This window comes from Dictyostelium purpureum (genome assembly GCF_000190715.1).
Source record: "Dictyostelium purpureum unplaced genomic scaffold DICPUscaffold_96, whole genome shotgun sequence".
In the NCBI taxonomy this organism is placed as follows: Eukaryota; Evosea; class Eumycetozoa; order Dictyosteliales; family Dictyosteliaceae; genus Dictyostelium; species Dictyostelium purpureum.
The window spans coordinates 23194-35991 of record NW_003519433.1 but is presented as its reverse complement, the minus strand read 5'-3'; the positions used below and the strand labels follow the sequence as shown (position 1 = coordinate 35991).

The window sequence follows — 12798 nt, the reverse complement described above, 5'->3', positions numbered from 1 at the left end:
TTTTTTTTGAAACATTAAATAATTTTTTACAAATATACTCATCTGTTTTTTTAGTGGAATTCCAAAAATATTTATTTTATTAAATTTTTTTAAAATTAATTTTAATTTAGAACATTGTTTTAAATTTTTTATAAAATTTCCCAATTTATTAAATTTTTTTAAAAAAATTTCTTTTTAATTTTTTATAATTATTTTATTAATTTTTTATGAGCATATTGCAATATTTCATAAAAAAATGGTAAATTGAATTTAATTATATTATTATTTTTTATTATAGCTTAATAACTTTGTTTTATTATAGTCTAATATAAAATTAAATTATATTAGAGATTATGAAAAAGATTATCAAAATATATGGTTAAAAGAGAAATCTTTTGAAATCGATGCTGTTGAAGAGGAAGAGGACTCAAAATATTATGTATCAACTCCTCTACCTTTTATCGATGGAAATATATTGCTATCTCAAGCGTTAATAGTTTGCAAAGCTGATTTTATGGCTAAATATCAACAATTAAAAGGAAAAAGAGTTTTATTTCCTTTTGGTTTTCATAGCAGTAATAAAGCTTTTAAAAGATGGGCTGATTCGTTAAAGAGTGAAATAGAACAGTATGGTAACCCGCCCAATTTTCCAAATGAAGATAATAAAGCTAAGGGACGTTATGTTATCAAGAAATTCTATCAATGGAATTATATGAAATCTTTCAATATTCCAGAAGAAGAAATCAGTAAATTTGTAGACCCCCAATATTGTTTTAGTTATTTTTCAAGAAATTACGAACGTGACCTTAAATCTCTGGGCATTGGTATTGATTGGCGTCGTTCATTTTATACAAGCAGAGTCAACAAATACTATAGCTCTTTTATAGGATGGCAGTTTGAAACATTGAAGCAATTGGGTAAAATTAAATATGGTAAACGTTATAGTATATGGTCACCAATGGATAATCAATATTGCTCCAATCAAGACAGGTTGGAGGGTGAGGCTGAAGTTGTAACAACTCTAACATTAATTAAGCTTTTGGTTCAAGAATTGACAAGTATTCTTAAAGAAAAGTTAAATGGTTATAAAAAGGTTTATTTAGTTTCAGGTACTCTCAGACCTGAACTATGTTATGGTGTTACAAATTGCTGGGTTTTACCAGATGAATTATATGGTGCTTATGAAATGGCTAATGGTGATGTGTTTATATGCAACCAAAGTTCAATTAGAAATATGTCTTTTCAAGATTTAACTAAAAATAGAGGAGAATATCCCTGTATATCTCAATTTAATGGTTCTGACCTAATAGGTACCGTTGTAGTACCACCTCTATCAATTCATAAAGGTGTATATGTACTGCCAATGGTATCAATGAATCAAAATAAAGGTACAGGTATTTCTATATCAGTTCCATCAGACTCACCAAAAGATTGTGTTGCACTACAAGATTTACTTACAAAAGAAGCATATCGTTCAAAATATAAAGTTCAATATGAATGGATACAGTTTGAAATTATTCCAATCATTGATATACCAGGTTTTTCAAATTTATGTGCAATTAATTTAACTAATAGATATGAAATTAAATCTCAAAATGATAAAATAAAAATAGAAAGAGCAAATGAAGAGTGCTATATAAAAGGCTATAATGATGGTGTAATGATGGTGGGTAAATACAAAGGCCATAAGGTTAGTCAAGCAAAGGAAATGATTAGAGATGAATTGATTTCATCTGGTGATGCAATCGAATATGCCGAGACCTGTTCAAAAGTAGTTTCTCGTTCTGGTGAAGAATGTGTCGTTGCTCTAATAAGCCAATGGTATATAGCTTATGGTGATGATGATATTGTGTGGATGAACAAGGTGGATCAGCAAATAGAAGAAATGGAGTTGTATAATGTTGAAACAAAAAATAGATTAAAATATGCATTGCAATTTATACGTCAGTGGAGTTGCTCACATAGGTTCGGTCTAGGTTCTATTATGCCGTGGAATGAAAAGCTAACTATTGACTCATTATCAGACTCAACACTATATACAGTGTTTAGTACTATTGCACATTTGCTTCAAGGTGATTTTGAAGGAAGCAAACCTGGTATTGCAGATATAACCCCTGAGAAAATGACGCACCAAGTTTGGGATTATGTGCTACTTAACAAAGATTATCCAGAAGATTGTAGTATTTCAAAAGAGACTCTATCTCTATTAAAAAAAGAATTTCAATATTGGTATCCAGTTGATTTTGTAGTCTCTAGTTCAGCTCTAGTCCATAATCATATTTTATTCTTTCTTTATACACACATTGCAATTTTTAGTAATTCAAAGAACAATTTGCAACCAAAGTGTATACGGGCTGTTGCTGACATTAGAAATGAAAAAATGACAATGCAAGAGTTTAATCGTTATCAAACTGTTTCAGATTCAATAAAAGCATACTCAGCAGATGGATGCAGAATGGTTTTAGTAGATGCAGGTGATGGTTTTGACCCAACATCCATTAATAATCAATTGGGCTATAGTTCAATTTTGAAATTTTATGCATATATTGAATGGGTTCAAGAGATAATTGACACTATAAATCAACTAAACAGTGGACCACCTACTGCGTTCCAAGATATTGTATTTGATAGTGAAATTAACAAAATTATTATAGAGTCAGATAAAGCTTACGAAAAATCAAATTTTAGAGATGTTGTACATTTAGTTTTCTATCAACTTTTAAATGCTCGAGATCATTACAAAATTTCAGCACAATATTCAAACCAAGCAATAAACAAACAACTCATTTTGAAATTTATAGAAATACAAGCAATTTTATTTTATCCAATAGCCCCACATTTCAGTCAGAAAATATTTCACCTATTAAATAAAGGAGATATACTTAATGCTCGTTGGCCCACACCCGGTCCTGTTCATTATATCGAATTAAAAAAAGATTTATATCTAAAACGTAATATCCACAACTTTAGGAAATCATTAACACAGTTTCGAAAAGATAAAAAAAATAACAGTTTAATCCCAAGTATATCGACTATTTACTATACCAGAAAATATCCAGTGTGGCAAGAAGAGGCTATAAACTATCTCACTTCAATTTATGAAAACCAATCTTTAAATGCAGATAACACTGTCATAGTAAATGAGCTAAAGAGTAGAAGTGACCTTAAACCACATATCAAGGATATTATGGGGTATATAGAAAAGATGCGTCAAGATATGAAAGAAATAGGTAAAGAGGCTTTTGTAAACTTGGATGAATATCAAATCCTCACTGAAAATGCATATTATATTTCCAATGCATTGGGAATTGGTTTAATAGATATCCAAGAGTATACAAATGATATTAAATCATCTGGTAATAAAATCCCGCAATTAGGATATCCAACAATATCTTTTATTTAAATAAATTTAAAAACAAAATGTAAATAAAAATGTATAATATATTTAACAAGTAAAAATAATAATAGCAAACATTACTATTATTTAATTGGATTTATCTTATTTTGTTATATTTTAATAATAGCAGTGGTCACAACAAAATCTATTACCAGCTTTAACTATGTGATTACCATCTCCTTTGCATGTAAGTTTTTTGGGACAAACGACACTATTACAATCCAACACACAGTCATAACAACATACACCTGGATACTTGTAGAATGAATATTCTCTTGGGCATTCAAAGTTACCCGGACATACGGCATGTGTACAATCTATTTCTTCAGCCAAAATACTGGAAATTCCGAAAACTATGAATAATAAAACAAAAAATTTACCAATTAACATTTCTTTATTTCTTTTCTTTATTTCTCTTCTTTTTTTTTTTTTTTTTTTTTTTCTTATTTTTGAATGGTTTAAACTTTAAAAATTTTTGTTTAAATAGTTGAAATTATTATAAAACTATTATTTATCTTTATTTTTTCTATAACTCTTATTTATTATTACATAATAAAACATAATATTATATATCCATTGTTAAAGATACTCTTGGAGTACTAGGATATTTATTTATCTATAAAAAATTATTAGAACCCCTTAAATAATAATAATAATTTAATTAATTTTAGGAACTAAATTCAAAAATTTCCACTTTTAATATTATAAATTGATTTGTTATTTTATTTCCATTTATTTCTTTGCCTGGTGTTTTTTTAAATAAAATTTAAAAAATCAAATATTTGATTTTAATTTTCAAAAAAAAAAAAATAAAAAAAATAAATATAAAATAAAAAAAAATAAAAAAAAAAAATTTTAATTTTTTTATAAAATATTTTTAATTTTTTTTTTTTGGATTTTTTTAATAATTATTAAAATAACATATTTGTTAATCATTAATATAAATATAACTATAAATATATATATTAAATATATATAAATATAATATATAAATATATATTGTTTTGTTATCTATATGTATGATATTCAATTAATATAAATATTATATTATTATAACGAAATAATTATATAATTATTTTTTATTATTGTTTTTTTTATTTTCTTTATTTTTTTATAATAATTAACTATAAAATATAATAATTAATAATACTAAATAATACATATAATAGTAATTTATTTATAATAATAAAAAATGAAACCAAGTCAAATTATAACAGGGTCTGCAAATCCTGATCCATCAACATTTTCATATACAATTTATGATGATGATGTTTATTATTCATATTCATCCGGAAGTAATGTTTATATACTGAAGGGGGTTTCATTGAAGGTTATTCAAGTATTAACAGGTCACCAAAGCGATGTTACATGCATATCTTGGTTATCAAACGATCCAAAACTATTAACATCATCAAATAACGAAATTTTTTTATATACTTTAAACAAAGAGAAGTTTTTATGGGAACATGTTTTCACCATTCCATGTCAATTTGAAATCACATCGATGTCGTGGTTACAAACAAATTCATTTATAGTGGGTGGGTCCAACCAAATCGTAAAGTGGAAGTTTGATATTAATGCAATTATGAAAAACTACTATATTAAAAAACAACAAGAAATTATAACTCAACAACAGCAACAATCAGGTACATCATTGCCATCACTCTCAAAATCACAATTTGGTATATCTCAACAACAGCAACAAGACTCTGACGAATTTAGTTCAACTTTTACAACCAAAGCCTTCAACTTAAATAGTAGCGGCAGCAATACACCAACAAATTCAACCCAGGTTAGAAATGATAAATTTTTATTGGACCAAAAACTAAAAGAACAAAAACTCTTTAATAAGCAAGCACAAATGGTTTGGAAAACTGACTGTTCCAGCTCTATAGCCCATTTAGCATGTTCACCAGATGGTTCACTATTTGCAACTTGTGGTAAATTTGATCGTATGATTAAAATTTGGTTTCTTCAGAAAAAGTCTCAGGCTAAACTCATTGCCGAGGAGCAACAATTAAAATTACAACAAGAACAATTATCACTATTACAACAACGTGAAGAATTAGCAAAGCAAAAAAATAGCAAAGGTTTTTATAAAGAACAGTTTAACAAACTTTTAAGCAAAGAACCAACTTTTAAATTATCCAAGAAGCAAACAAATAACGATGAAGATGAAAACGATATAACTAGTAGCATCATTTCAAAGAAACCCATTAACACCAATCCAGAAGAAAAAGAGCCAACTTTAGAGGAAAAACAAAAGCAATTGGATTCTCTCAAGGAGTTATTACAAAAACAAAAGAATAAAAAGTTTGAACAAGAATCATATGGTTTTATTTATTTGCCACACCCAAGATCAGTCACATGGGTATCTTGGAGAAATAGAAAAACAGCTTCACACAATATACTTTTAACTAATTGTAAAGATGGTGTCGTTCGTTTATGGCAACAATCACCTCAATCAAGAAGATTACAATTTAATGTATCAAATATCATCCCTTCAAATTCAGATGTTATCGATTGGGTCTATAGTCAACATGATGATAAATTTGATTTATTAAATAAAAAGAAACCTAATAATGAAGACTCTTCAAATAATAGTACTGGTAGCAATCCTAGTTCAAACAATCCAAATAATAGATCAACATCAAAAAATAATGGTACAGATTCTGACCCAAATAGTGACGATTCAAACTCGTATTTAAGAAGCCATGATTTTAAATTACATTTAACCAATCCAATACTTTTAAGACAAAAAGACTCATTAGCTAAAACTAAACAAATAGTCGATTGGATTATAGGCATCAAGTTAGATGGTTCATTAGTATTATGGAAATTAAAGACTGACGATTCAATGACTAAACAGACATCATCTATTTCACTTTGGATTAATAGCCAAATTTTATCACCACAGGAGGTTGGACCAAACCGTATTATCTCACATTATCAAGCTATGCCATCATCTGATTACACACCTGGTTCAATTAAGGTTTGTTTTAATTCTTTTAATGGTGCAATTTCATCTAGAAGATTTTATATACAAAATCACAATCAAACTCAAATGTAAATATTGTAATCTTAAAGTACAATAATATACTATTCAATACAAAATTAACAAATTATCATTTTTTTTTTTTATAGTTCAAATGCATCACCAGTATCAAGATGTTATGGTCATGAGAGCACAATTAAAAAAATGTCGACATCATTAACCTCACCATATTTATCATCATTAGATAGTAAAAACAATATTATTATTTGGAACTCAACAGATTCAAGTGTAAGTTACATATTTTAAATCTTTATTAAATTTTAAAAATTAAAAACCCATATTAATTTATTTTTTATTTTTTTAGAAAATTCAATCACCAAACTTTTTAATTGATATTGGATCATTTACATCCTATTATTCAATGGCATGGTCACCAAATCAAAAGTTTTGTTTCTTTTCTAATGTTGATGGTATATTTGTATATTATATAGAAGTATCACAAGAAAATCATATAAAGTCATCTCTATTATCAATCGGTCTTGTTGAAGAGTCAGTTCTTGAAGATGATTGGATTGATGAAGTCCATGTAGTAGAGCCATTCAATTTACTTTATTACTATGATGTTAAAAATAGTAACCAAGACAACTTGTATTTACCATATCAATTCTTTTTAGTTGGTTTAAATAAACATTCTGACAAAATTTATATATGGGGTGTTAATATCGAAAGAGATTTAAGATACTCATCAGCTTCTTCTCCATCCATCTTAAAATCCAAACTATTAGCAACTAAAGAGTTTGAAAGAGATTCAAGAGTTTCGTGTATTTGTGCTGCTCCAAAAGGTATCTTTGACTATTCCGTAAAACCACCACAAAAGAATGATTATGCCATTGACGACGATGACAGAGTCGTATTAACCCATCCAATTTGTATCATTGGTACTATTGATGGCTATGTATCCGTTTTGGGTATTACTCCTAAGGTTAAAACAAATAATGGCGAGGTCGAATATGAAGATTGGGAAATTAGTGAAATGGTTGGCTATGCTGCCTATCAACAACCAGTCGAATCTGTTAAACCAGCATACTTTGGAAGATTTGCTTCAAAAGCTTTTTCATCAAACATGAATCCAGAAATTCATATTTGGGAATTAGAATCTCATACACCAAAGTTACGTCTCGAAGATACCATTAGATTTTTCTCTGAACAAACTGAACAATCAGTAGTTACATCACCCACTGCTACATCACCAATTGGCGCTACTCTTAATGTCAAATCTCCAATAGCTACATCCATTCCATTAAAAACAAGTGGTGCTACCAATGATGATTCAATCGAGTGCTCATTCAGTTTTGCATCTTTGGATGATGGCAACTACTCTATTGCTATAGGTTATGGAAATCAAGTTAAAATTCTAACAAGACCAATCGATAGAACTATTGGTAGTTATAAGAAACCATGGATACAAACTCATTATTATGACGATTTAACTTCACCCTGTACTTGTATTGCTTGGGGCAAAGATCTTTCATTGTATGTTAGTGCCGGTAACCAAATTTTAGTATTTACCAAATGGAGCAAAATTAACGAAAATACTGCTTTATTAAGTCAAATGGGTAACAACTGTACTAGTCTAAATTCAATATACCATCAACATTCAGAACTCACAAGACCACTTCCATTATATCACCCAAAATTCTTGACAGAATATATGATGGCAGGTAAATTTGGTGTTGTTGAAAAAATTCTTAAATATATTTTCAATTACTTATTTGAAAAATATGGCGATCTCGATAATATACCAAAAACCCCAGAACACATTCCGCCATTATCAATAGAAGAAATTGTCCATTATAACGAATTTGACGGTAGCAATAATAAAAAAGCAGGTACAAGTGATGATGTAGATAAAATGAACTCTAAATACTATGACAGAGATTACGGTAATGACGATTACGACGATGAAGATGACGACGAAAAAGATAAAGATTTATTCCTAAATCTCGATGGTAAATTTAACAAGAAACAAGCTCAAAAATTAAATGAAATTTTATCATCAATTAAACTAGCATATCTCACAAGCAATGAACAAATTCAACTTTTAGCAGTCACTGATACCTATGGCGAAATTGGTGAAATGAGAGGCGGTCTCGATGAAAATGGTTCAAGATTCCTTTTATCAGCCAAAGTATTCCAGTTCCTTCGTCGTTCTCTTCCACCACAAGATAGACCAATCTCATTAAGTACCACCGATATTCTCTGGGCATTGCACAGCGAAGCCCAAGAAACCATTTTACAAGCATGCTTCCCAACCGATCCAGATTGGAACGCACTCAAACAAATTGGTGCTGGTCTTTGGATTAAATCACCTTCAACTCTTAGAAATGTTGTCGAAAAACTAGCTAAAACCACCTATATCAATTCAAAAGATCCAAGAGAATGCTCACTTTACTATATGGCTCTTAAAAAGAAAGGTGCTTTGGTAGCTTTACATAAAGCTAATAAAGACGTTAAACAAGTCGAATTCCTTCAACAAGATTTTACACAAGCCAAATGGATCACTGCTGCAAATAAGAGTGCTTTCCTTTTACAAAGTAAACATAAATACGATTTAGCTGCTTCTCTTTTCCTTTTAGCTGGCCAATTAAAGAAAGCTGTAAATTTAATTATTCAAATGCAAGGTGATTTCCAATTGGCTCTTGTTATCAGTAGATTATATGAAGGTGAAAATGGTGAAGTCTCAAAAATGATTATTGAAGAACACATTATTCCACAAGCCAAAAAGACAAACGATCGTTCATTATTAAGCATTGCTAATTGGTTACTTAAAAAATATGAAGATGCAATTCAAGTATTAATTCCATCAGTCTCAATTGACAGTGATCGTAAATTAGATGAAAATAATGATATTTTTTCACCATTATTAACTGGTGGTTCACCAAACTTCTCCTCTCGTAATTCAACAGTATCATCGCCAATAGCACGTTCACAAAGCGGCATTTCAACCATTACCTCTTCAGTTCAACAAACCAGTTCCTCGTTAATGTCACAACAACTACGTGTTTCTGAAATGGGTCCTTCAACACTTTACTTTTTCAGATTCCTTAAGAATCATGTTCAACTTAGACTTTTACCTGAAGATAAAAAAAAAGAAGATCCATTCCTTAGAAGTAGTTCCTACAGTTATTTCAATAGTGGTTGCTCATTATTAGCTCTTGAAAATATAGAACAATTAGAAAAATCACATCCTAAAATTCTTTCAAATAAACAAGAACGTGAAGAATATGAAAAACAAAAGCAAGAAGAAGAAGCAAAAGAAAGGGAAAAACAATTGGAAATTGAAAAACAAAAACAGAAACAAAATTCAAATGATTTAGGTTTAGATTTTGGTGGTGGTGGCGGTAGTAACTCCAATGGTTTCTTTAATAGTAGTAATTATGATATGGGTTTAGATTTTGGCGGTGGTAGTAGTTCAAGCTTCTTTAATAATAACAGTAAACCATCCAACGATTTAGGTTTAGATTTTGGTGGTGGCAGTAGTTCAAGTTTCTTTAGTAGTAACAATGATAGCAAACCATCAAATGATTTAGGTTTAGATTTCGGTGGTGGTAGCAATAGTACTAACTCAATGTTCCAATCAAATAGTATGGGCTTAGATTTTGGCCCATCTACAACCTCAACATCATCAAACAGTAATACCATGGGTTTAGATTTTGGTCCATCTACAACTTCAACATCATCAAATATTATGGGTTTAGACTTTGGCCCATCTACAACTTCAACATCATCAAACAGTAATACCATGGGTTTAGATTTTGGTCCATCTACAACCTCAACATCATCAAATAGTAATACTATGGGCTTAGATTTTGGTCCATCTACAACAACTACATCAAATAATTGGGATTTCTTAGATACAAAACCAAAAGAAGAATTAATGAAAGAACAAGAAGAACAAGAAAAAATTAAAGAAAAAGAATCTATTATTGTCCCAACTATTGAAGTAAATTCACAAGCCGTATCAACAGTATCAAATAAAAAAGGAAAATTATCATTATTCCCATTGATTGATAATGAATTCAAATCCAAACTAGTTGTTAAAGTTTTAATTGAAACCATTATGGAAACAAGAGAATCAAATTCTTGGGATGAAAAATCAAATGAATTCAAAGAAACATTAGAATTTTTATGTAAAAAGAATAATTTAGTAGAAAAGGAAATTGTGAAATGTTTAATAGAATTTTGTTTAAATAGACAATATATTTATCAAGTAACAAAGCTATCTCAAATATTTGGTGGTGAAAATGCATCATTAGAAGCATTAGACTCAATTTCAACCAGTATTATAAAATCATTACTTAGATTTGATGATGATAACAAATTAATGATTGCCAACGCCGGTGCATCACAATCTTTACAAATTCTATCTCAAGAACTGTACAATAGTGTTTTATCATTACGTGAAGAAAACCATAGCAATGCTCTCTTATTAACAACTGTTTATCTAATGATATTTTTATTGGGTAATGGCGCTCATAGATACGATATTCTTTTATCTTTATACGAAAACAAATCCAAACCAATTAGTAATCTTATGTCTGTTTTAAAATCATTACCATTAAGAAACTACAAAGATGACTCATTAGTAAATGAAGATGATGAAGATGAAGACGATGACGACGACGAAGAAGTTTTAGATGAAGCCGCTAAAAAGAAACTACAAGAAGAAAATACCATTACCATCCGTTTTGTAAAGAGATTCTTCGACTACATGACAGTTAAATATTTTAAATCGTGCTTTGAAGAACTTGTCAAGATTATTCCATATCACGAAGTGTTTGACTCTGTATTCCAACGTCTTACCCTTTGGATAGGATCCTCACAAACCAAATTAGTTGTAGTACCACAAAAAATTTTAGATGTATTTGTAAAGAATCCACAAACCAGTAATACCGATAACTTTTTAGATGCCATCAGAGTATACAAAGAATTTAACTCTGCTGATCAAATGAAGGTTTGGGAAATTTTGGTAAAGAATGAAAAAGAAACTTTAGAGCATATTATTTTAGGAATTGACCCTAATCCTCAACAACAAGATAAAGATAAAGATAAATCCTCAAAGAATGAACAACTACCAGTAATGAGAAAGATTAGTAGCCAAACCCAATTCCCAACAGGTACAGGTAAAATTAAATTTGAAGAAGAGACAGAACTTTATAAAGATGGTGATATTTTACAATCATTCTGCTTAGACCCAACCTCACCTGAACTTAATGTTATGGCTATTGCCACTACCCGTGGTATTCGTGAAATCGATTTGAAACAGTTGGTTCACGAAGCTAGAGATGAGTATGATATTGATCCATCCGAAAACCTTAGTTCCTCATCACATGGAAAGAAACCACGTATCACAGGCAAATCCGCTTCATCACTTCATATATCAAAGAGTAAAATTGGTGGTGTATTTGGTGGTCTTCGTTCAAACAAACCAGTTGATCACAATATTATTGTTCAATGTTTAGAAAGTCATCCAAACTCATCTTTTTATTTATCTGGAGGTATTGATGGCTCTGTATGTTTATGGCAATTCGGTATACCAGAAGTTTTAACTGCATATCAATTACCACAAAAACCAAGAATCGTTCGTTGTAAATTTAATCAAAGCGGAACTAAATTCGGTGCTTGTGATATGGCTGGTAATATTTTATTATGGCAATTTGCAGCTCAAGAGGATACCTTAAAACCATTCTACCAATTGCAAGCTCATAGCAAACAAACTCTCGATTTTACCTTCTTAAATAGTGGTAGTCTATTGGCCACTGCAGGTATTAGTAATGACAGTAAACGTGATATTTGTTTATGGGATGTTCTTTTACCACCAAGTAAATCGCTCATTGCTTCCTATACTGACCAAGAAAATGGTGCATCGTCGATTGTTTATTCTCCAAAACGTCAAACTATAATAGTTGGTGGTAAAAAAGGTTCACTCTCTCTCTACGATATTCGTACCCACAGACAATTAGAAAGTTTCAAAGCTCATCAACTCAACACTAAAACATTAGCATTAGATCCATTTGAAGAATTTATTTGTAGTGGTAGTAGTGATGGTAATATTAAAGTTTGGTCATTACCATCAATGACTTGTTTAAATACTTTTGAAGATTCTCATAAAAAACAAACCTTTGTACGTCCAACTGGTGTATTCAAATCTCCAGTATCGACATATGGTGTAATGCAAGTTAGGTTAGAAAACAACTCTATGTTTTCATGTGGTGCTGATGGAAGACTTACTCGTAGACGCTTCTTTAAACTTTAAAAAAAATAAAATAATAATTTAACAATATAATATTTAATAACATATAATAACATTCGCTTATAAAAACACTATTTTAATATTTATTTAATAGAATCAAAAAATAAATATATA

The 12798-nt window shown here is 29.6% G+C and overlaps 3 protein-coding genes across 3 annotated transcripts; 2 read left to right on the top strand and 1 right to left on the bottom strand.

The window, feature by feature from the left end:
* Nucleotides 1–235: 235 nt before the first annotated feature.
* Nucleotides 236–3382, top strand: DICPUDRAFT_78187 (uncharacterized protein; the record flags this gene model as incomplete). Its single annotated transcript, XM_003287291.1, has 2 exons — nt 236–238; nt 302–3382. 2 exons carry the CDS (start codon nt 236–238, stop codon nt 3380–3382), a joined length of 3084 nt encoding a protein of 1027 aa, XP_003287339.1.
* Nucleotides 3383–3493: 111 nt separating this feature from the next.
* DICPUDRAFT_151430 (uncharacterized protein) lies at nt 3494–3766 on the bottom strand (the record flags this gene model as incomplete). Its single annotated transcript, XM_003287278.1, has 2 exons — nt 3494–3729; nt 3757–3766. 2 exons carry the CDS (start codon nt 3764–3766, stop codon nt 3494–3496), a joined length of 246 nt encoding a protein of 81 aa, XP_003287326.1.
* Nucleotides 3767–4568: 802 nt separating this feature from the next.
* Nucleotides 4569–12687, top strand: DICPUDRAFT_151429 (uncharacterized protein; the record flags this gene model as incomplete). The annotated part of the gene is made up of 3 exons (XM_003287290.1): nt 4569–6442; nt 6521–6659; nt 6736–12687. The coding sequence occupies 3 exons, from the start codon at nt 4569–4571 to the stop codon at nt 12685–12687; spliced, it is 7965 nt and encodes a 2654-aa protein (XP_003287338.1).
* Between the last annotated feature and the right edge of the window lie 111 nt (nt 12688–12798).